The following is a 26,112-nucleotide window of genomic DNA, read 5'->3' as shown; positions in this document are numbered from 1 at the left end:
ACAAAGCTGAAATGTAGATGTGCTGCAGCTCATAAATTAGTTTGCATGAAATGTGTACTGCAGACTGCACTAGCTGTTGCATACAGAAAATATAAAGAACAGTAAGGTTGGAGAAGTCACGCACTCAGACTAGGTGCTGCCCTAAGACAGGCAGTCTGTGTCCACGTAGTGATAAATGGAAACTTTGATGTCATGAGTTAAGCCTCTCTCTGCTTAACAGTGGCATTTTGCAGGAGAGGCAAGGATCAGAGATTGCTGTGCTGAAAAGTGTCTCTGCTTAGAACATCCTTTTCCTCTGTCTCTCTCCCCATCATGGCAGCGTTAGCAGATAAAGTTAGACGTGTTGGGCAACATGACATACGAGTCCTGGGTTACCTGGCAGTAGAGGGAGCAGAGCACAGGGGCCTGAAAAAGAGGGTATTCTCTGATGAGATTTGATACACTTGAATAGTTTAGCATGGTACTCCGTAGCCTTTACAGAGGGATGCAGGGATATTTTTAATGGCAGTTTCTTAATCAGCTCCACAGGATTAGCACTTACCTACGTATTCATACTGAAATGCAATTTTTACTTTAAGGTATCTTACCTATCATCTTTCCTCTACCAAATTCTTGGGATACCACTGTTTTCTGGTTTAAGACCTTTTGGAAAGGATTTACATTGACTGTTAAAACTTGTAGCATGATCTGTTGGCCATACAGAACCTGAGTAAACAAGTTCTTGAGCCTTCTTTACTACTCCTGTGAAAGTGTTAGCACAACCGTCAGTGACCATATAAGTCAGCTACCTGATAGCCCATATATGTTCTTGTTAGTTTTCTTGCAGCCTCATCAGACCAAAGACTGTCACTAGGATGTAGCACACAGGCTGTCATCTATAGCAGCAGAATTCAAGGGAAAAATACGTGGGCTTTGTTAATACAAACGTGATTTCTGCAGAGATGACAGAGAAGAATGAGGTGCTTATTTGCTTAAAGCAGCAAAACCTTTCGTTAGCCAATGTTAATTGATCATTGTCAGAGATGTGATATTTACAAGAGAGAAAGTACTCTAATTGTAGCTATACTTTTTCTTTCAGCTCTATTCCCATTCTGTTTAGCTCAGTTGCCTTTTTTTTTAATGCATTGTTTTTTTCTTTGCTTTTTGCTCTCCTCAAAAAAATGTTGACACCTTGTCAAAACCACAGAACATTGAAAACCAAATGTTATCAGTGACACAGGGAATCTTTGGATAAGCTAATGAAAAAGCCAGCTTGGTTTCCTCAGGCAAAATTTTTGTCATCCTGATTTGTCAGTCTTGGAGTCCACACTTTCTGTGGTGGAAAAGTGGAAATGATCAGGCTAAAACTTCTCTGGCAATATCCAGCAGAAGGTTAACAGTTAGTAACTGTGTAAATGAGATTGTGTTGTAATGCTGAAGATTTAGCATCAACCTTCTTGAGAAGTTATTACTAGGTGAAAATATTTTTATCTTTTGTCTTTTACATAACAAATCCCTGGAAATAGGGTGGTGTGTTTTAATTTTTTTTAAAGACTTCATTTGCATCTGCTTAAAAGAACACTTAGTTTACTAAGTCGAATACTGAAATGTAAAGAAATGTGCCAGATTTATGAAGTCTTTTGCAATCGAATTGTTCCCTCTTATGCTTATATATCATGATAATTATTACTTGAAAAGTGATTGTTTTGTGCCACAAGACTTGTATATCTAATATGCAAAACATTTACACTTTCTATTTTTTCTTCAGGTAGGTACTTGGTTTCCTAAACTATGAAACGTTTCATTTGGTTAGTCTTATATGATATGTGCGGATGCAGAACTTCATGAAAGCACTCCGTATCTTAATCCCTCTTTCTCTCGCCACAGAGAGGTGGAGATGAATCACTGGAATTTGTTCATTTGTTATTTCTTGCCCTTGAGTGATGGAAGGAGCAATACAAGCCGGCTCAATTTCTGTCTGGAGGGTGGTGTGGCAAGCAAAGTCTCGAGGAAGTGAAGGTCTGGGAGTGGATATAACCACTGACGGTTGACACATGGCAAAAAAAGGAAGACTTAAGTTTGTCTGCCTGGACAGAAGTACTCCCAGGTTGTCTAGAACAAAAGGAGGACTGGTTCTAAGTAACTCCTAGGAATATGTGGGACTGAGAAAATACTTACTGCAGAAAAGTTCAATTAAAATTTTTGGGAGATGGATGCAGAATTTAATTATTTTATTAAAGAATTAAATAAGTTGGTTGTCTGCAATACCCAAATATCCACCAAAGATTTCCATTCTGACTATTTCAGTGAGCATTGTCTAGGGTGGGTATGACTAAGATTGAATGAGTAGTATTGTGGTGAAAGGAATGCTTGCCTCTGAAGGCATTCTGATGGCAGGGTTTTGTATAAAATCTCCCTTTTAAATTCCTTGGTCTGTTCACCTTTGTTTTTATTTCAGTCTGAGGACAGACTTCTAGCTGTCAGAGCGAGGAAAGACAGAAAGGGTGATTGAGAGAGTGACCATAAAGCACTCTCTTTTTTATGTATATGTAAAAGGTGGACTATAGCCAAATTACTTTGTGATAAGATTATGCTTCATTTGGTCTCTTTTCTCCTTTCCTATGACGTGCTTATATAAGCCTTGAGGATATTAAAATATACTTTGAACCTTTAGTTCATACTGTAAGAGCAAGATTAGACTCCTTCTCCAAGAGTGATGGCTTAGAGCAATAAAGAGAGGGGGTTTTTATTTATATAAATAAAACTCCAAAAGAAATTTCTTTGATAGACAACTCTTGACAATATAGAAGACCTTTGTATGCACCATCTGAAGCAGGGAAGGGATTTCTCTTTCACAGATGACTGCACTCAAAAGAACTGTAACAGAAGAGGGCACTACTTTTTTAGAAGAGTACAAAGTTCTTCTTTTGGCTTATAGAATTATACGATGCTGGCTTTCAGTAAAAGCTATGTAACAGATTACATTGGATCAGTATATTTTTCCAAGAACGTTCCTCAATACTGAAAGACAGAACACTTCTGTTCTTGACAGAGTGCAAGCGTGTATTGACCTAGTCCTGACCTAAACTGGATCATCTTCTCTAGTCCTGAAGAGCATTTCATATTCATTTGCTCCTTCCAGAGTAAAAACAGAAAAACAAAAACCAAACCAGCAAACTCAATTTACGACTTCTGAAGACTGAGTGTATAAGTAATGCCAAGACTGACAGCTCCACCATGCAGTGCACTAGACTGGAACTCTTTGGAGAGAAGTGGCCTGTGCATGTATTGGATATGTGTTTTCTTTAGTGGTGCATACAATTTTTTATGCATATTTGCTTTGCTTCATTAAAATCTTTTCAGACATATCTACAGAGAAGGAGGAGGAGGAGGAGAATGAGGACAGATAACGATAGAAAATATGATTGAAAAGTAACAGCAAATGACATTAAATGATGACAAGGTGTGGAACTATTTCAGTGACTAGTGTTCACCTGCAAAGAATTCAAATGACCTTGATTATACAAAAGAGGAAATTCATTAAAACATGAAACAATTATATGGATTTGTCTCTATTTCTCATTATGAACCATGTTACAATAACTTCCCTAAACGTACAAATCTATAACTGCAGATAATATAACAACCAGGTGTGCTTCTTAGCATAACTGTCTCAAGTGTATTTGAACATGGCTGTTGTCTACAACTTTCTTCCAGGAGCAGCCTCGATGACTCATTTGTGTGTGTGTGTCTGTGTGTGCAGAAAAGACATGAAAAATTGAAGAGAGTAAAATATGCTTCTACTTCTGGAGGAGATTACTGTATCTGTTTAAAAGAACATTGCGGCTCTTGGCGGTCTTTAGAAAAAGGAGTTGAGAGTGACTTCTTGTCCAACTGAAACTACTGCTACAATGTAGCCAGGCAGAATGTAACTTTACAGGAAAGAATTTGGCCAGTTTAAGAGTTACAATGGTATTCTGTAGAGATCTGTGATTCTGTTTTTAAGTGGGTAAGAAAAATTGCTTAATGCTTCTTGTCTTTGAATGCACCACTTCAGATTGATAGGGTGGTGGCTCTCTGTACCGTTTCTGACGGTAACAGCACTGAGCAATTTTTCCCAGAAGTTTTGATAAAAGAGTCAAATCTGTACAAAAATGAATTAAGGACAGGAAATTAAAATGGAAAAAGGAACAGTAGAAATATCTTGCTTCTGACACCAATTCTATCTTTTAAAAGAACTTCTTTGCTTGCTCTGTCTTCAACCTCAAAATGAGAATATTGAAACACAATATAAATCCAGTCTGCTTCTTCCCATGATGTTTCTCTCCTTCACCAGTCTTCTTTCCTCCTGTTCCCAATTCACCATGTCCCTTCTTTAACTATTTTAAGTGGAAGCATTAGCTTCTGACTGAATTAGTAATGTTACTCTCAAAGCTGCCTGTCTGCCTCTTGGAAAGTTTGACCAGGATGGAGAGGACCAGATTAATTTCCTTCGAAGCATAGTTTTGGCCTTCAACTGTGGTGGCCCTTCAAAAGGAGAGCTGCTGTTTCAACTTCCCATGCTTGCCTACAGCCTTCAACAGGCAGTCAGGGAACTTCCAGTTGAAAACTTCAATTAAAACGATGAATTGTGATCTTGGTGTGTTCAGCTCATTTTCAAGACTGCAAAGTTCAGAAGACAGAGGACAGAGTGGGAAGTGACTAATCTGCCTGCTCTGCCTAAGGATCTCTCCAAAGCTCATCTGATCATTTGGCAGTAGTCAGCTGTGACAGCAGTGGTCCAGGGAACTATTCCTGTTTCCTTTTATGAATGAAAGTAGACTTGTGTTTGTAAATGAATGACAAAAATAGTATGTTGGGAAGGAACATGATTATGGAAGTGTAAAGACATGTCCAAAAAAAGAAATTTAAAACTAAAAAATTAATGTTGTAACAGTACTTATGTATCTTAAAGATAGTATTAGTAGGCTGATGGTGGGTGGAGGTAGTTAATGTTGATACCCCAAAATTGGAAAACACAAAAAAACCTTGTACTGGGCTGAATTATCCCAGAATGGATAAGATTGGGATCTTGTGTGTTTGCTGAGGTCTCCGTTATCCTCCCAGTGCATTACCAGCACCTAGGCATTCGTTATCTCCTGTTCGGAGTGGTCTGAATTAACAGCAAACTTATGAATGATGTTATTGGAATTGAACAACATACCTTGCAAACAGGACATGTGACACAATCTGTGACAATAACATTTTATTTTAAGCAGTATAATTATATAGCAGGTGTGGGCAGAGGAAGGTTGACATGAATTAAAAATATTGCCAAACTCAGCGTTGTCTAACTTAAGTCTTAGTCAGGTAAACATTATAGACAGTAAGGAAGATAGCTGATATTAATTTTACAGATGATGTGTGCTATTATAAAATTCACCATCTGTAAGATGCAAGGAGTTAATTCTATTTCTATTCTAAGTCTTAAGTCTGATTAGTTTAAATATCTTTGAATTAGTGGAATGATGCTCTACCAGGTCTTCTGTCAAGAGATTTTAATGAGTATCAAGTCAGATGATTAAGGTAGAATGATTCTATAGTAAATATGGAAGCTTCAGATGTCAAGTTAACAAAGTGAAAGCTATTCCAGTAAAATAAGCAACATCAGCTGAGAATTCAAAGGAAGGCATGGTTTCAGAGGAGTAAGCAGCTTCATTAAACTCTATTAATGATTCCTGTAGATAAATTTTGCATTTAAATTAATGCCTTGCTTTTAGAGAAAGCAGTATTACTGAGCTTCAACCAATGATGCAGAGAGATTTACATGAGCTGAACATCTGTGATTCCCTGACTACTGACCTCCTAAATAAGATTTGGGTTTTTTTAGAATTACATTAGTTGTAGATTTAGTAGTTCACTTCCCCCCCCCCCGCCGCTAGAAGACAGTTGTTTGAATTAAATTCATTCTTTATCCTTGCAGGGTCTTCATTCTGGTGTCTACTGGATATTGTTCCTATAAAGAATGAAAAAGGAGATGTAGTACTCTTTCTGGCTTCTTTCAAAGATATAACAGATACAAAAGTGAAGATTGCTGCAGAAGACAAAAAGGAAGGTTGGTGTGAATTACACAATAATAAAGATAAAGATAAAGAACAAACATTGATAAGTTTTTTGGGAGTCACACCTACATGAACTCTTTCTCTCTCTCATGTACATTTTGCAATATAGACACCTCCTAGCTTTCCAAAGACAAAATTAATATATGACATGGAAGGTTGAAATTCTTATTTGTAATTTTTTTTTTATTTACATATTGCTCCACATTCTGTAAACATGGAATCCAGGGGATAGAGTACTTTGTCCTCAAAATTAAATTTGTTTTAATATACCATGATTTAATTTATTTGCTTTCTGGATTTTCAGAGCTACATTTTGGAAAAGCTGGATGTTTTCAAGCATTCCTTATGTGAATCTGATTTCAATATGGCTGAGAAATGAATGAATGCATTTTTTCCTGTTTTTCTATAAGCAGAACATACATCTTTAGAAATTGTTTTGCCTATTGAGAAGCATGACTATTCTTATGTCGTCTAATTTTTATTACACTATATGAAATTATAAGATTTATGTCTCTAGGAATATCTAATATAAGAAATATGTTCTTACATTTATTTGCTTCTGAAAGGAAACAATACAAGGATGCTCTCATTAATGCCAATGATTCATGACTGCCATAAAATAATTTTGATTGTATAGTTTTGTTAAATTCTGCTAACACAAAACAAAGACAGTGTGGAGGGATTGACGTTATGCACTCAACATTGACCTGTGTCGTGTATCAAAGGCAGTGAATTTATTCCAGGTTTACATTTTGTAAAGGTATACTGAACTAAGACTTTAGGTTTGCAGTTTTTCAGAGTCAAAGGAACTGCCTAGGAAAAATTTATCTGTAAGAGGGTAAATGAATTCCGTAAAATTTCATTATTGTTGAATTTTCCAATCTGGTACGACTCTGGGATTTATTTAAATTTTTCACCCTGTGATAGGCATTTGATCTCTGCCTATCTCAGAAACAGTGTAGATATGACCTTAGGACTCCCCTTCTCCTTAGGGGTTTCTGAAGTAGGGGAATTAGGAACAATTAGTATTCAACTTTTTCTGATTTTAAATATTAGCTTTTCAACAAAGTAGTTATAATTCAGTAACAGAGAAGTGTAATTCAGCATTCTTTTACAACATTGTAGTACTTTAAATCAGAAAATGTTATGCTACTCTGTGCTACTGAATATTCTTAAATCAACATTTATGCTAATAATGTCTGCCTCTTCTGTACATTTGGACAAATAATTTCACCTTTGTCTTAACTCTTCAAGCCCTGAATAATGGAGGGTTTTTTCTTTTATCCTTCACTTTTTGCACCAAACATATTTGAGAATTTCTGAGTTGGAAGACTGAAGAAAGGATTTGAAGTAGTACACAAGTACATTTCTCAACTTTTCCTTACATTTAATTTCAACCAATTGCTTCACCTCAAAGTAAAATAGTTAAAATATAAACATATTTTATCCAGTTTCTCCTTAAGCCTTAGAAAACCTTACACCTATGAAAATTTTAGGAAACTAGTTTATTAAAACATTGTATCTGGGGCCATGTAGAAGAGAGGTTGTCAGAACATCTGTGCTCTAAAGGCTAATGATTTACCTTATGAGAGATGCAAATTTTCAGGATATACCCAGTGAGAAATCACATTTAGTATGCCCCGATGACTTCAAATAGGTATATCACTGATTACTTGTAAAATGACAGCTATTGTTTATCTGATAAACATTTTATAGCTCGCTGCTTATTTTAAGATGGATTAAAATGATCTTCAATTTTTGATGTGGGTTCATGTCAAATTGTAAATCTAAGCAGATTTTAACTTATGTTTGCTGTTGCACATTTAAAAATTAATACCCCTGCTGTGTATTGACAGAGGAACACGCTTATGCAGAGCTACATTACACCAGCAAATGCCCATTTGATTGCTATAAGCTTATGAATATTGATATTTGTCTCTCTTGTATGATGTACTCTTTAGAGCACAAACCTGAAACTTGGTTGTTCCTTCCCTTTACACTCTTTTTAAAACCATGGCAATCATTTGATGCTATGATGATACTTGTTTGAATCATGGCAACAGAAAGCAGCACTTAATATGGAGCTTTGACAAATACACTGTTTTATATGATACAGTGAGATAAGAAACAAGATTTAATCATTTATTCAAAATATTTACAAACAATTTCAGCACTTCAATTTTACGTAAATCTACCTATCTATATAAAAATAAATTTAATGGTAAGTTAGTGCATTGAGTAACATTCAAATTCTTCCTGTGTCGAGTGATTCACTAGTCCTCCAGTGGTGAACATCATCTTACCGTTGTCAGAGAAGAATTCCCAGTACAATCTATGCAACTGATTCAGTATCTGAAATTTCAAAATATTTAACTTCTAGAAGTAATTACTTCTCCTTTACTTAGACCACAAGTACTATCAGGCATACAGAATGCAACTCATATTAACAGAAAATGGAATCTGTGGGTTTTTTAAAGGTATTAAAGATCTTTTTTAACGTTCGGTGATTAACATGCATTGCGAAGTCATTGATACACATCACCAGATATTATTTACAGGGTTAATATTGCTAAAAAGATTATTTTACTTTTTTAAAGATTACTGAATTTGTCCATTCCAAAATCAGATAACTTATAAACTTGGAGTTGAAAGCCAGGTCTTGCTATGCAATAATTGCCATTATGTGCAGTTTTCTATTGCCTTTTTGGCATCTCTCTTGTGGTTAGATTGTGTATGGGAAGAACTTAGATACAAACATGTTCAGAGTGAAACTCTTTTGCCTGTGCAAGGCTGTTGTATTAACGTTTTTGTTTCAGTCTCTCTCTTCTCTGTTCTGCTCAGAACAGACTTTTGTAATTTGTATGGAACACATTAATAGTCACATTCCATCTCCCTTTAATTTCTAAAGTCCTTAGAAAGCGTATCTAACAAAATTCCTTCCTGTTCCTTTTCTCCTAAGTCTGTCCTGGACCCCTTGGCATTCCACCGACGCTCTATGGTAATACACTCTCCCTGGTTGCACCTCCAAAAGTCTTCTCCAAACTCATTCTTCCTCATGTCTTTCCTTCCCCTTAACACCATCTCTCTCTCCTGTAAAATGTTATTCTCCTTGTACTTTCACAATGACACCTTCCTGAGCTTTATCTCCTGGGTTTATGGTCTCTTTTTTTCTTGTGGATTGTCTTTTTACTTTTGCTGACCTCAGGAGTGGATAGCCTCTTCGATTTTCTGCAGACCTTTTCTTACTTATTTTATCTCATCTGTTCACACAACTTCAGTTGCTCCTTTGTGCCTTCCAAAAGTCCACTTTTTTGCCTGATTTCCCTTTACCCAGCCCAAATGTCAGATGTCGTCTGTGAACTTCTCTTTTGAATGCCTCATTCTAAATACAAGTTTAACAGACTCTTTTTCTGCTCTTCTGTATAAAAGTTTCCAGTGAAATCAGCCCTATCAGCCAATAGGAAGAGCAGACTTTGTCCTAAGACTTTCATATAAGAAAAAAGCAAAAATACATGCTTGAGAAGTCTGGCAGTCTTTAAGAAGTGCTGTGACAGTCAGCAACTCTCATATGGCTTCTCTGGTTTGGCTTGGCTTGTTTGGGGTTTTTTTAAGTTAATTTATGATCCTCCTCCCCTACCCCCACATCTGTTTTAATTGCAATGTCTAGAGGTCTCAACTTTTCAATATCAGTAATTTGCTTACAACAATACGTTTCCCCTATCTGTAAGTTTATTGTAGAAATACACTCTGCTTTCCATCTGCTTAATAATACCTATAGTCATTTACTGTTGTGAAAAGAAACTCAACAGCTTTTCTTCCTAAACTTGGGCTCTCTAATCTTTCCTTTCCAATATACAGGAAAAGGTATTTTTATAAACACAATGATTCCTTCAGAAACTGTTTCTTAAACAGTTTTATGGGAGATTTATTTTAGCATCCTAGCTTATGATGAGCTACATTTTGGTAAACTGGTTAAGAGTTTCATTGTCCTTGTGGTGAAAAACTGATTAAACTGAAAATACCAAACTCCAAACCTGGACACCAATATGGTACAGCTGGGTCTGTGTTTTTTCATTTCCACATATGGACTTTCCATGATACACCTGGATACGTGTAGAAGTTAGTGAGAGTACAAGAATCCAGGTAGGGAAATAAGAAATTAAATTAGTCTGTGACTACTTTTAGATCTCTAATCTGTATGCAAATTATAATAATTTGGGTTATATAGATGTAGAGTTCTACTGTTATAATCACTGCTAAAATTCCCCTGTTGAATTTGACTCATTTCAAGGAGTTTCCTTTAGCCTTCGTTGTTAATTTATTTGTTGTATTTAACTTCAAGAAAATTTTTAGCTCTTTGTTTGAAAACAATTATTTTAGGACAGGTTTTCTCAGCTTTATTCCAGTATTATTATAATAATGTGTGACATAGGTAACAACCAAAGAATCACATGACAATTGAGGTGGGAAGGCATGTGGAGATTGTTACTCCGGTGCCCCTTACTCAAAGCAGGGTCAGATAGAACAGGTTGCCCAGGACCATGTCCAGATCTGTGCTGAATATCATTAAGGATGGAGACTCCACAACTTCACTGGGCAGCCTGTTCCAGTGTTTGACTGCTCACAAAGTAAAAAAGCTTTTTCTTATATTTAAGCAGAATTTAATGTATTTAATTTTTGTGCCCATTATGTCTTGTCCTTTCACTGGGCACCACTGAGAAGATTCTGGCTTTGTTGTCTTCGCCTCCCCCAGTCACGTATTTATGCATACTGATCATATGCCTCCCTGAGACTTCTCTGCTCCAGGCTGAACAATCCCAGTTCTCAGCATCACCTCCTGTTAGATGCTTCAAATACCTAATAATCTTTGCAGCCATTTAATGGATTTTTTCTAGTACGTCCATATTTCTCTTGTACTAAAAAGCCCAGACCTGGACCCAACACTGCATGCTGCAGATGTGTCTTACCAGTGTAGTAGAGGGGAAGGATCACCTTCCTCAACCTTCTGGCACCACTCTTCCCAATGCAGACCACAATGTTGTTGGCCACCTTTGCCACAAATGCATCTTGCTGGCTCATGTTAAACTTGGTGTCTACCAGGACCTTCGGGTCCTTGCCTGGCAATCTGCTTGCCAGCTGACTGGCCCCCAGCCTGTCCTAGTTCATGGGTTTATTACTCCCAGATGTAAGACTTTGCACCTTCCATTGCTGAGCTTGATGAGGTTCCTGTTGGTGCATTTTTCCAGCCTGTTGAAGGACGCTCTGAACCTTCTTAAAGCACAAACATCTGATGTAACAACTCCTCACTCCCAGATTGTATCATCTGCAAACTTGCCGAAAGTGCATCCTCTCCCATTTTATAGGATATTAATGAAGAAGTTAAACAGTATTTCCAATAGCATCAATCCCCCAGTCATAATGCTATTGAGTGGTTTCCAACTGGACTTTATGCTGCGGATCACCACTCTCTGAGCCCAGCAGTTCAGCCAGTTGTCAGTCCACCTCACCACTTCCTCACTTGTTTGTTGGTCATCATCTTCTTCCCATCCTGTTCCTAGTTTGAAGGCCTCCTTACCAGGTTGACCTGCCTGTGCAAAGATGCTTTTACCCTAGTAATAATGTGAATTAAAAGCTGGAATAGATCCTTTCCCACCATGGATTAAACTAAACCGCAGTTTTGTGGTTTAACTGGCTAGCTTTTTCTGGCTTCTTATTAACCCTTAGGTCTATACAAATTTCTAAGAAAACAGGTTTATTTTGATTATGCATCATTTGTTGGAGGGAGGGGTTGTTCTTTTCAGTATGCCAGAATTGAAAGACCATGTACCAAACATTTTGCTTTCCAGTTTTTTATGTAAGAAATGTCTGTTGAGGGCAGGGATGGGTGGTTCTTCTAAGAAATTCTGCAATATGCTCTTTGATTTATTCTGCTTAATTACAGTCTCAGATACCTAGTGATTGCTCAAGCTACAGCAGTGAATATTTAGGGCACAACTTTTCATTTTAAAGCTCCTTATGCCTGTCAGGAGGCAGAATATTGAGAGGGGGATGTACAGTCACCTAAATGTACAGTATTGAAAGCAGATAAAATTGTTTCAGGGTGCTTGGGGCACCATGCAGTTCTGCCAATGGGGGAGGTGTGAGAGAAGCACAGTTCTACCCCAAATTTCACATTGCCCGAAGGAAGAACATATTGGGGAAACCTTTATTCTGCAATGACTCAGTTACATCTTCTCTAGGATGATTTTGCTCCTGGCTAACCATCAAAGTAGGAAGCATGTTCATAAAGAGAAACTGCTTTCCTCCTGGTCAGTGCATGAGAGTGTAAGCACTTAGGGGACAAAAAAAGAGCTGCCCATCTACTCCCTGTTCCTGCAGATACATGTGAGCATATAGATGCTTTCCCTCTCCCCTTTACACCTTCTTATGAAAGCAAGTAAGTTGTATTTGAGCTCTGAACCTTTAGAGACGTATCAATTTTCATGGCCATTGCTTTAGCTTTTTACCAAGTGTTAAATGCTAGTGGCAGTTCCATTCCAGCAACTCTCAGGGAGGCATAAGGTATGGTCTGGAGGTGAAAGGAAAGCCTCCTTTGTGGTATATGTGGAGTAAAATGAGAAAAAGAAAAGGAAACTGATTCTTGAGCAAATGCAGAGGAGCAGAGTGTATTTTGAGATATCCTGGAAGGGTGAGAGAATATATGCATTAGCAGCCAAATAGTTCATTGACTCACAAGTTCCTAGATAAACTCATGCAATCACCTATAGATTTTCCTTAGAAACCAAGTCGTCAAATTGGGGGGCAGGGGGGTGTTTGGTTTTGGTTTTTTTTTTTTCTATTGGTTTTCATTTTGGTGCTTTTACATTTTTTGCACTAGAGTTATGGAAGACGCAGTGGAAAATATCTTCAAGATTTTCCTTTTGGAGTTTCCTAGCTCAACCATGTAATATTGACAACAGAAAGCATGGAAGAAACAGGCAATACCTTTAGTATACGTGTTGCAAATTAGAAGAGCTCTTCAGAGTTGCGTGTGTGTAAGGCATTTTTTTGAGGGGCAGAGGAAGGGGTTTTTTCAAGGAGGTAGAGGGTTTGTAAACCTTTGTACATAAAGGTCTTCTTTATATGGAAAAAATCTGAAAAGGAATACATGTCTTTAAAGACTTTCACAGGCATAGACGCAGCCTGGTGTCTTACTTTTTTTTAATTAAGAGACTATGAGGACTAGAATGCATATTGCATATGTACCTTGTGTTCAGGAACACATATAAGGGGACTTGGACCATTTGCAGAATTCACTTGTAATTGCAGTTTTACTGAATGTAGTTCATGCTGTAGCTCTTCAGAACAACTCTGAGGTCCTGTAAAGACTCAGCAAATAAGACCTGTTACAGGTGGATTTTGCCTAGCTATAGCAAAGATGGTTTTACAAATGCCACCATCCATCCTACCTTGTATAATTAAGGTTGTAAAACTGTTTTGGTTTATGACAAGTCACTTTCATGGTCTGAAAATCTCATTCCTTGAGAGATAATCAGAGATACTTTCTGGGTCCTTCAATGACCACATGAAACATACACACAGACATTATAGGGTTTTCAACTTACATATGTCTTGGCTCTTTAAGCTAATTTTTTTTAAAAAGCTGTTTTTCCCCTTTGTTTTAACTCTGGACAAGTTGCATTGACCACAAAACATTTTTATAGGTGACTGATCTAGTTCTGAATTATAGATAAACATAGTAAGAAAACAAGTCTTCATTTTCAAAAGACATGCTTTCATTACAAGATAGAAATTATTCAGGTGTATGTGATCCTATTTTCACTAAAGTGTGCAAGCTTATACTTTACCACTAACTTCTGTACAAATATTTTTTTAACTAATTTTTGTAAAGATCAATGATTGTGAAATTATAATCACCTCCAATTACAAATAACCTTCCTCAAATATTCTGGAGGACACAATATCATTAACTAAAGTAAATAAAGTATGTGATTGAATTAATGGAATTAAAGGGAAAAAACAGCATTTAGGTTCAGTAACATTTATGTCCTCAAATACTACATCCTTGCACAGAAATACAACTTGCTGGAGTCAATGAAAAGTTTCTCAGTAACTTAAATGGAAATATTTAAACTCTAGGGTTTTTAAAAAAGTATTTCAAACATTCTCTGTATTATTACAGTTATGTTTTTGTTCATAATGATAAATGAGCATATCACTTTGCCATGAACTAACATTCACTGTGGGAAATAAAACCTCTTCCAGGAAATAAAACCTCTTCCAGGAAATAAAACCTCTTCTGCGAAATAAATCCTCTTCAAGGAAATAAAATTACATCAAAAACCAGATTAATTTAATGATTAATAGTGTTGAATAGCAAAGAAAAGCTGAATAAGTGATGATAACACTACATTTTGTTCTGTAAGAACTACATATGACCACTCACTCCAGTTTAATCTATAGACATGTTTTAAATTTGGTGGCATAATAAAAATCACAATTTTTGCCCTTTTGAGATGACTGTCTCTAATTGCATAGTAATAAGCTGGTAAATAAACTATTTTTACACAATTATGGTATAGTTATTTTTGAGTTGGAATATTTTACTTCATTATAAGAGATTCTGTAATTTTTAGGTAAAATCTGGCAGGAGGCAGTAGTATTAATAAACAGGGAACTAGCTTAAAGTCAACTCACCTTCACAGTTCTTCTGATGAATCTCAGTCTATTAGAGGTAATTGAAGAAAAGTGTGTCTACTTGCTTTTCTTTTTTAATTATGAATTTTATGAGATAGGCCCAAATATCATCATCTAAAAAAGATTTATTTACTTATTTAGGAGCGTACACCCATCAACCACCAAAATGGAGATGGAGAAAGATCCCTCCTTCTGGTTTTTGTGTGTCTTTTACCACCTATCCTTTTTTCTTAATGGTGGAAGAATCAGCAGCCCAAAATGTGCTTAAGGATTTCTTATCTCATAAGCATACCACTGTTTAAAGGATTTTATGATCCATGAAACGTTAGTAGTAATTTATACTATTGCTTCTTTTCTCTGCCTGTTCAAAGATGAATTTTCTATGAAGGTACAATATTAAAATGATAAAAATCATACAATTGATTCCGTGTAAAACTGACCCCTTTTAAAAGTATTTTGTAATAGTATTTACAGTTTTTCAGATGGTGTGTGTGTTAAGTACATCTTCTTGTTGAATCAGTTAATCAGTTAACAGAATAAAAGAGCAGCTAGAGGCTAGCCTGGATCCACTATACAGCTAATAGAAAATTTGGTAGTTGTTGACAGAAAGAATGTGTCATGCAACCAACAGACCTCCTGCAGCCTATACCCATGGTGGTGCTTTTATTCTGTCATTAACACCAAATGGGGTTTTATCAGTTTTCTCTTTATTGACAACTGCTGTTCCCTAGGAAATAATATCCGAAAGTTAGCTAAAGCTTTTAAAAGGCCTAGAATAATTAATACCAACCTTCTATACAACCTGTTTTTGAAGATTTTATTGTGTTCCTTCAGAATTCTTTTGTATTTCCTTCCTACAATTCTACTACTACTACAAGACTCCTTCAAAGTTTACTTGTTGGGTGTTTCTTTTGAGGACTACCTATGAAATGTATTTCACATTAATGATACTGCATATTATTAAGTATCTTTGTCTTTCCTGTAGACATCATTGTATTCATTTTACAGCATGTGTGTTATTCATGAGTGTCTATGCAAAGATCAAGCTTTCTGCTGTGGTTTTCCTTAACTTATGATGCAAGTGATGAGGATTTCTCAAGACTTGTATTAAAAGGACAAAAAATCTTGATTGTATTTCTTACAGGAAGCTTTTTATAGATAGAGTTGTAAGATTAATAAATGATGGAAAAATTCTTTAATAAATGGTTCATTGAACCAAGGATCAAAAAGGAGCAATTCAGTATGTGTAAGATATGCCAGGTAAGATCTCACTGTGCGGTAGGGCTGTCTGGGTTATGACACCCTAGAGAAAGACACAGGAAAGGTAATGGGGGAGGCTTATTTCCCTGCCTGATTTCAGAATACAACAGTAGGAGAGATCACGCAGGCACACGAATATTCTGCTCCCTCTGTGTTTTGAGGAGGGAAGTGTCCAACCAACAGTATTTTGAAGTCACAGTGTAAGCTCAGTTACTACCCCTTTTCACAGTGCTTCAGCATGTACATGGAGCAGCATCATGGATCTCTTCAAGCCTGTCCATATCTGGATGCTTCTTAGCAATGAAGAAATTCCATTTGTCCTCTTCTACCTTTTTTTGTTATTCAAAAGGAAATCTAGTTCATACATTCAGAAGGATATTAATTGTATGATAAATTTTTTTAGGTGTGAGCTGGCATTATCTGCTCTTTTGTCTCATGATTGACTTTAGCTTTGTAAACAACAAAATAAAGAAAAATGTCCTTAACTAATCTGCCAACTTATCCAGTCCTCTGAGTAAAATGTTAGGAGAATAAAAAATTTATCTATTTATTCCTCACACTTGCTCCTGGACCTCAAAAGAACTAAGAAGAAATCATCTCATTATTTTATGCAAACCTACTTATGTAAGTATACGCTACACTATTAAATGAACCTAAACCCTGTAATTTTTCCAGATAGCAGGCACTGTAGGGATGACTGTCCATGCAAATCCACAGCCATCTGATTGTAGTTCACTGCTTTTCTTCAGAACTCTTCCTTGCAAAGTGTTTAAAGATAGCTATATCTATACTACACTATCTTTCCTATTTTCGCCCACGTGGACAGTCAGGTTTGATGCATGCCATGACTTGAGATGGTCATATTTATACTCTTTGAAAAGGATAGTCAGTGTGTCTGAATCAATCTGACCCTAAGCCTAACCCCACCTGGCAAGCAAACAAGACAGCAGGGGCAATCAAGTAGTTGGGGCTGGAATATAACCTTGCGTATGGAGCTAATGTGGTTGTGAAGATGTAAAAAAGCAGCGAATGGTTATGGTCTTGTCCCTAGTGGTGTAATCTAATTTTTCAATGGCTACTATACTCAAAGGAGTGAAAAAAAAATGCAGAAATACTGCTAAAAGGTCTAAGTCTGTAGCTTCACAGACTTTAGGATAACTCTGTCCCATTGTTTTTTGGTAGAACTACTTTCTGTGAATAAAATTACTCGGGTGTGCATGTCAGACTACTTTCCCTTGCCCCTCTCCACCTCATTCACATATTGTTAGTATATCGTGTTCTGGGTTAGATTTGACAGGCACTGGTTGCTTTCATTCGTTCTCTAACTTTATGATTGCTTAGGTAAAAGCAGATAAATCTCTTTGGTTTTCCTGTGTAATATGAATGAAATACTAGATATTAATTTTCTCTTTTGCACTCATGCACATTTGTATAGAAAACTTTCTGTGGTAATGATCCAAGATCAGACTGGGAGATGATCCTAAAAGAGCACTTTGGGCATTTAATCACACCAGAGAGAAATCTAGGTAGTGTTTTTAATTAATGCATATTCAGCTGTGATAATGCATAATCTGAGGAAAAAGTAAAGGCAGTGCTTTCAAAGGGATACAAATTAATGCTGTGAAAAATGAGGAAAAATACCAAGGCTGAGACATTTTTTGTCAATAATGTACAACCTTTCTGGCCAGAGCAGGTTAACTTATTTCAGTATTTGGAAAGAGATTCATTTCATGGTCTCTCTCATGCCACAGCTTGTCTGCTATGGAGTGAGCAAAATGCTTTTGGGTCACATCAGAGCTACTCCTTGTAGACGGCTTGACTCCACTGCAGAAGGAGATTATGGTGGTTCTGCTTGTGTGTCGTGGATTTACCTTCCAGGGAAGCTCCTATACCTGCTCAAATACAGCCAAACACAGGGCTGGAGACCTAGAACAAGAGCAGAGTGATATTCAGGTGCAGCCTGCTCGTGCCTGTGGAAGAGTTCCTGGGCCATGAGCCAGTTCCTGTCACCCTCTCAGCTGTCCTTGAGAAGGAAGGTCCGCGGGAGCTGGCAGGCTGCAATGGGCTCCCCTTGGCCTCCTCCAGGTCCAGCTCTGCCTCAGGAAGGAATTGTGGTATCCTTTACTTGTTACCACTTGAACCTCATGACTGAAAGAACAGTATGAGTCTTATCTCCCATTTGACGATTAAACACTTCATTTTACATTTCAAGGACTTAGAAGTATCAAACTTTATCTGAGGAATGAGAACATTATAAACCATAAAGTATTCTGGACTATATCCAGTGCTATGCTCTGACTACTCTGATGTGCTCTGAAGGAGAGCAGACATAGATTTGGTTTTAATTTGGTCAGTAAAGATGGGTTTACAGTTCTTTCGCAGTGCTAGGGCAGCTCATATCTAATAGAGCTTATGAGAAGTTGTCGGGGTTTATTTTTTTAATACATACTTAAAGAGTAGATTTTTTTTTTCGAAAGGGACAAGAAAAGAGTTATGCTTCCGCGTTTTGATGCCCCATGTTCTTATAAAAACACAAAGAGAAAAGTCAACAGTCGCAAAGTTTTTTGTGTCTGATTGTGCTTTTTTTACTGCAACCTCCCTTACAAGATTGTAAATAGTCTTAAGCTGTTATGAGAATAATGTTAGGATTGGCAAAGAGATGGTGGTGTTAGTTTCTTTTCTTAGAAAAGACTTCTGAGATTGGCATGTGTGATGGTTGTGGTGTTATACCTAATCTCATTCTAAAGAAAAAACAACACAGAAGGACAGGAAGAAGAGTTTAAAAAATGTATTACCACTTCTCTGATCAAAGAAAAGGGGAGTTAGGACTAAATTGCAAAGTATTCTTTTTAAGAGCTATTTTTGGGCATTCAATAATCATCACACAGGAAAGGGTGTGTAGAAGCGCCAAGAAATAGAGCCCCAAATCTGAGCTTTTTGTAGAACAATGATTTCTCACAATATTTGTGAGATGAGAAATGCTTCTGATTTTAAGCACAGAGTAAAAATAAAACAGCTGTATTTGAAGTGTCTTTCTTCTTATGGTTGTCTTTACTATTGTATCTTTTTGCTAAGATTAGCCATGGAAAGACAAAAGCAAGTCTGTCAGGTACCTGCATTTTTTAAGAACCAGAAACAAACAGATGGGTGTTTATAAAAAGTAAACTGTCTCCTTCAGAATAGCGATCTGTAAACTGAGTATGACAGGAAAAGACTGAAGGTTACAGACAATAATCGCACGCATACCAAGGCACACCTGGTGAACAACGCAGTTTACTAAGGATCAGGATTGCCTTTTTTTCCTAAAGGCACTGGGAAGATCAGAAACCAGGAGAATTCACAGATGCCATTCACTGATATATGTTATAAGCTATTGACATGTGCTCCAGTGATGGCATTGTCTGATGACCTCTTATCTGCACAGGTAACCCGTATTTCTTTTTCTGCTAATAACTACATTTAAAAAACCTTTACCGTTTCTGTTGAAGACCAAAATTATTATTACTTCATAGTGAATGTCACACTTTCCTTTTTTTTTCCATGCTTTTTTGTCTCTAGGAGTTGGGTGACTTCCAATATTAACAGAGGTAGCACTAATCCTTTGCAAATAGTGGAATCAGCAAGCGATGGAAATCACTTGCTGTGCAAATATGCAACTAGTAAGATAGTGCCATATCAGCCTGAGCAGATTAGTGAGTACAGAATTCTTAGTGGCTGGAATGCTAAACCTATGTAAGGAGAGATAAGATCCATCTAAAGTGAAACATTATCAGGTTGCTGGCACATAAAGTATAAGATTTTATAAGAAACTTGTTTTTATTTAAAGAGTGGACAGAAAATAAAAAATCAGTGACAATAAATATATAGGAAAAAAGAAACAACTTCAACTGAATATGCATACATCAACTGTCTCCATAGTAAATATTGCCATTCTGGAAAGAGGTGGAGTTATGGACAGCTTTCAGCTTGCTGTCCAGCATCGAAGGAAAAGGAAAATCTGAGGTTAGGAGTTATTAAGAAAAAAACTGAAGGCATTATTATGCTAGTGTATCAGGTAATCGTGTATCCATATCTTGAAAGTTGCATGTTATTCTGGAAAAAGGAGCTACTAGAAGGATATCTTTAAAAAGACATGGGAGATCTAGGAGAGGTGAAGAGAAGGCCTTCAAAATTGACCAGAGGTAGAGAGCTCCGCTTCCACACAGCAAAAGCCTTGTATTGCTGGGGATGCTGAAAATACTCAGGGAAACTCCACCTGAAGGCACCACGCCTGCCTTCTGCAACAGGGTTCAGTGTGGGTCTCACAACACATCACGTCACGCAGGCTGTTGTATCTATCACCTACCAGGATGGACTATCTTGTCCTTCGTAGGCTAAGGACATGGAGAGGTATTAGATATGAGACATCATGAAGATGAAGCCTTTAGCTAAAGAGTCCTGTAAACTTTGCTGGTCAGAAACTTGGGAAAAGTATTTGCCCACTTTCTCAGCCTGCTTCATAGCAGATCTGAAGCATATTTTATTGACTACTTTGGGAGGCAGTAAGCTGGATGACTTCATCCAACATGGCGGTTTAGGTTGAGAAGGGGAAGAAAGAGAGACCTATAAATAGTTTTAAAGAGAATTTCAAAGTTGTTTGACAAAAAAAGACCACTACAGCTGTCCAGTACTACAGTGGAGACCTGATTCAATAGACTTACATTTGTTTTTGCTGAGAGAAACAGATAAGCACTCTGCTCTCACCCTGAACTTAAGAACATTTTTAGAATTTATTTTGAGTTTAAATGGTTCAGTGACTGGGAGATGAAAATGTAAAAAAAAGGTTCACTTAGTTGAGTATTTTCTGAAATAGTCGCTTTTTTTTACATTTCTTCATTGTAGCTGGCACCTGTATGTGTTGTAGCTCTTTAAACCACCTGCAGGCACACAAGTTGGAGATGGGTAACTATGAGGCTTTTCCCTCTGCCTCCTCCAGCTTTCAAGAAGATATCTGGTTTTGCAGTTCAACTTTTTTTGCTTCCTTTTTTTTCTTTTTTTTTCTTTTTTTTTTTTTTCCCCCTTCTTCTCCTTACTGACATATAAAAAATCCTCAGCTGGAGAGGGCTTTTGCATGAATTACATGAAACATTCTTCACTGAGAAGTTTGGAAAGTTTAGCTTCCTATACTTTCTGTTATGTATGGTTTTATGTTGTAGAGCCAAACATATGCCAGTCTCCTGTAATTCAAATCTTTCTTGCTTTTCTAGGCAGGTTTCAAGATGTAGCTATTTTGCTTGTTGTTAATTTCTGGCTCTGTTAATTGGTTTTGAGGGGGGTTTTTCCCCCCTTAATTTGTATGCATTTAACTGACTTTAATTAAACCTGTTTTACAGAGAGATTCTTCCTTTACTGCCTTAATTCCTTTTTTCTTAATCCTGACACATCACAAAATGTCTGCTTTCATTTACCCTGGCATCAATTCACTGTAATTCCATCAGAGTCACTGGAGTTACTTTGAATTTACTGCTGTATAAGCAAGAACAAAATTTGATCCCATGACTGACAATTACAGACATCTGAATAGAGGGAAAACTCACAAACCTTTCCAAAACAGTGTTCAGTCTTTACTCTTAACGGATTTCATGTCACCAAGGAATGTGTCAGGTGATTATGCCAGTAACCATGTGGTGGGAAAAGAAATCTAAATGCATAAGAATTGGCTATTACTAATGAGCAAGCTTGCAAATTAGCATATTCTGACATAATGGAGTACAAGTCAGATTCTTTCTTTTTAAAAAATACACCACAAGGGATTTTTTTTTCCTCTGAAATAAAAAAGGGAGTAGGAACACCTTAAGGACGTTTTAAGTGGTTACTCCTAGCCATGCTTGCTTCTGGTCAGCAATCACTATTTCATTCCTGAAACAGTAAAGAGTACATTTTTTCTTATCTTTGAAATAATATGTTCTAATTAATTGCTTCTGAGTTGCATGAAGGCATTTGGCAATTAAAACTTTACAGCGATTTTTATTTACCCTTCAGGAGGGGAATTTTGTTTTCTGAACTGCAAAAGATTCAGCAAAACTAAGAAAAGTGTGTATAACCTTTACATCTAGCACTATTTCCACCAAAGTCTAGAATGCAGTAGTTCAGCTTCCAAAGGTTAAAGTGCCATTTCCTGATGTTTAATGCAGTCTCACTTCTGTTCTGCAGAAAAATGGAAAGGAATTTAGAGCGGGGTCACATTTTGAGTCAGCACGAAGACGGAGTAGAGCTGTTCTTTATCATATCTCTGGACATCTACAAAGAAGAGAGAAGAACAAATTAAAAATTAATAATGTAGGTGTAATTCTTCTCTTTTTTCAAAAATGTACTCTTTGTACTGTCTTCTTTTTTTAAAAAGTGCTGTAAAAGGTCAGTGGGTACCTGAGAAATGTCCTAGTCATAATTTTACTGTAACAAAAGGAGTAAAGTACAGTTCACTTAAGTGCAGTTCTGCTTACTATGGTATTTGTTTACACTTCATATAGCAAGACAGTGCATTTAGCCATACTGTAAACAAACATTTATTTAGCCTCAGGAAAGCCACATTATAAAATTTCTCAGAACTTGATTTTAGGTTCTAATTTACCTCACAGTCCCAGTTATTTCATTTCAATAAATATTATTTGCCAAAAAAAAAAAAAAGAAGACGACACTCAAGCTATTGCTATTGCTCTAGCTGAAAATCTCCGTGCTGTGTAAGCTCCAGAAGGTCACACTTCATTCAGGCAAGTTTTCATGTGAATGTCTCTAACTTTGTGCTGAGTAAATTTATCTTTTCATTTCCTAATTGACGTAGTAATGTTTCTTTCTTTAAATTACTTCTGTGTTCCCTAGTAAATATAACTAATATATAAGTTCATAAAACATGCTCTGAATATTGCAAAAACCAAATCAGAAATGGTATTTAGTTTCTTGTTTGTATATCATTAGCATCAAAAAGCTAAAATATTTGACAGGGCCACAAGAAAAAAATGTTGGGTTTTTTGTTTTTTTTTTTTTAATGGTTAGGGGGAGGATGGAAGACAGACAATGGAAAAAGTAACCAAAGGATATAGATCGTGAACACCCTGAAAAGATGATCTGTCACTGGGCATGTTTCTTTTATTGGTTACCAAAATTAAGCAGCAGTGCAGTTACGTATTCCTATACAATATTATGTTAGAAATTAAAAGCAGAAAAAACTTGGTATAGGTTAAGGATGTGAAAATACACATCTGGTTTATACCTCAAAGGGCATACAGTCACTTCAATTGAATATAAATGTCAAATTTAAAAAATGCTAAATGTCAAAAAAGTGTAAAAATAATTAAAAAAATCTCTAAAATATGACCAGGTCTTGTCTTCCAGTGGTACTTTCATAGCACAGTAATATGTTTTAGGAAGATGACTTTTCAATAACTTTTGGTTACTTTCCTGTACTGTCAAAATCCTTGTGCGGATGATATTATGCTGGTTTAAAACATTTGTTGTCAGACTAATTTATTACCTCTAGTGCATATATTTTTAGCGCTATGAATCGGAAGTCATAAGAGAAACATTTTCTTCTCTGTGATTAAAAATGGGTTGACATTAACAACAGTGAGAATTCAGCCCCTAAGATTCGTGAATGAGAATTGAGAATGGAGAAGGCAAGGACATCAGTATTTCAAAAGCACACAAAGAGAAAGGCTGTTACAGGCAAGGCAAATGTAATTAAGTCTGTGGTCATGCAGCAGTTGTCTTTTTATATTCATAGTGAATAACTTCAAGATCAGAAGTAATCTTAGCTTGTTGAATACACAATATTGTTTTGTGAGGCTCTTCATTACTGGAGCCACATTAACGAGGGGCACAATGACAGTGAGCAAGAACTTTGTTAGTAAATAGTACAAGACAACACATACAGCGCATATTGCTTTTCAGAAAGATAAGTGTTTTTCTTAAAACTCTGAAGGATGAAAGGTAAGAATTTATAAAACTGGTGCGTGAGACAAGTCTTTGTTGCAAAGACCTTTTGCTGGCTTAGGTGGCAGACTCAAGACCCATGATGAAGCTAGGTATAGTCTAACGGTGAAGGTAGTCGGTTCTGGAGCTGTATTATGGTGGGTCTACATTAGTATTTTGGTTTAGATCCAGAGTGCAATTTTAAAGGGAATCAAAAAATTATTCCTATTAATTGTACTTTGGTTCATAAGAGTCTCAGGCACACGAACTGGATTCCCTCAGACGAAACTAAATCAAGAGAGGTGCCTCAACTACTTATAGCTGTTCAGTTCACAGGACCAGGCTAGAGTTAGTCTGACACAACCTCCTCACAGCCCTAAAATAAGTATGGGAAGGATGTTTTGTATATGTTAGAACATAGTACTGCAAATAGGAATAAATATATAGAAAGGAGTAGATGGTGCTTAAGACAAACTGCATTGGAAGAAATGTATCTGTATGATCAATTTATTGTTTTTTGTCTCATTTCATTTTTTTCTTTCTTTTTCAGAATGTTTTTGTAGATAAACCAGCATTTCCAGAATACAAAGTTTCAGATGCAAAAAAATCCAAGTTCATATTGTTGCATTTTAGCACTTTTAAAGCTGGCTGGGACTGGCTTATTTTACTAGCAACGTTTTATGTTGCTGTGACTGTACCTTACAATGTTTGCTTTATTGGCCATGATGAGCTGTCTGCAACTCGAAGCACAACTGTCAGTGACATTGCAGTGGAAATTCTTTTTATCATTGGTAAGATATGTTTGGGGTTTGCTTGGGAACTCTTTTTTGTCATTTAAGGTTTTCACAGAATGTATAACATAGAAGATAAAATAATAATAGCTTTAATGATTTTAAAGAAAATCAATTTTATCTGTATAGTTTAAGATTTTATCTGAACTTTAGATCAACTTTTTTTTTTTTCCCCCTTTTTACTTTAAATTAATTCAGGTAGTCCTGCTGTTACTCAAAGGGTACCTTTTACCTTAAGAAAGGTTGAAAACCATTATTTCACTCTGTGGATGCCTAAAGCCTTCCCAATGTAGGGGTGTGCCCTGGAATTACTATAGAGTTGTTCATAATGTACTCTTCGTTTAATTACCTTCCACAGACACTCAGAAGACCCATGGACTACAAGCTGAAAATCACTAGATTTTAAAAACTAATGACATAAGATTAAAAGTCATACTGCTACAAGGAAAATGTACATTATCAATATGCTATACTGACAACTGAGATAGAATTTAAGAGGTTGCAGCTTGTCATTTGGTCTGTTCTCTAAACTTTTTATTTCAATGATCCATTTAATCCCTGTACCTTTAAATAATTAAAAAGAAGACAAGTCATATCTAACAGTGGCCTTGTAGGAAAGGGATTTCATTTTTGTATTATCTTATTCTTTTCTTTGTGAATATAAAGAATCCCTGACTAAAGTCACATTTTTGCCCAAGTTTTTGTTGTTATAACACCACTCAGGGCTGTCATACCAACAAGCTATAGCTGAGACCTGTTGGTGCAGAAGGTATTATTTTAAAGAAATGCGGAAAGTTGAGTATGTCTGTCTTGAATATGAAAAGGCTTGGGATGGGTTCCAAGGAAGAAAATAAATAAAAGAATAAAATCATCCTCAGATTTGAAACTTTTTTCTACTTTACATTTCTCTATTTTTTCAGGAAAAAACATAGTTTAACTCACATTAAAAGCAGTGTTATGATCTTCTCTAGGAGAACTAAAGAGACTGAAACTTCTTAAACAGTAAGAAGCAACCCAGAATGTCTTTAGTTTAACATAAATTCATCCTACAAAAAATTTGAAAAGTTTATTCCATTTCTCTGACAGCTTTACAGTAGACATTAAGACTAGTAGGTGATGAGGTTGATGGAAGAATCAGATGTCATGATGGATAAATATTTGTGTTTCCTCCTTTAGATATTGATTTGACATTAGGTTTAAGGTCTCATTTTCCCCTTTTATGCTCACTATTAGATCTTGGTGGACTCTCTCATTTTAATGCAAGCAATCTACATTGAATGATATTCAAGCACTGTAGTAAGAAACTTATGTTCTGCAATGCAGATCATGGAGGATCA

General features: G+C 36.4%; 1 protein-coding gene across 1 annotated transcript in view; it reads left to right on the top strand.

The window, feature by feature from the left end:
- Positions 1–24,775, top strand: part of LOC104628555 (potassium voltage-gated channel subfamily H member 8-like) — a gene marked incomplete at both ends in the record, with an annotated part of 36,422 nt that extends 11,647 nt beyond the window's left edge. The window contains 4 exons of the mRNA XM_010297185.1: positions 5,942–6,073; positions 19,128–19,141; positions 22,242–22,355; positions 24,535–24,775. Of these exons, the coding sequence (XP_010295487.1) occupies positions 5,942–6,073; positions 19,128–19,141; positions 22,242–22,355; positions 24,535–24,775 (501 nt within the window). The remainder of the gene's footprint in view (positions 1–5,941; positions 6,074–19,127; positions 19,142–22,241; positions 22,356–24,534) is intronic.
- Positions 24,776–26,112: the final 1,337 nt, after the last annotated feature.

The sequence above is a fragment of the Phaethon lepturus genome, unplaced genomic scaffold, assembly GCF_000687285.1.
Source record: "Phaethon lepturus isolate BGI_N335 unplaced genomic scaffold, ASM68728v1 scaffold10101, whole genome shotgun sequence".
In the NCBI taxonomy this organism is placed as follows: Eukaryota; Metazoa; Chordata; class Aves; order Phaethontiformes; family Phaethontidae; genus Phaethon; species Phaethon lepturus.
This window is presented reverse-complemented; position numbering and strand designations above follow the sequence as displayed.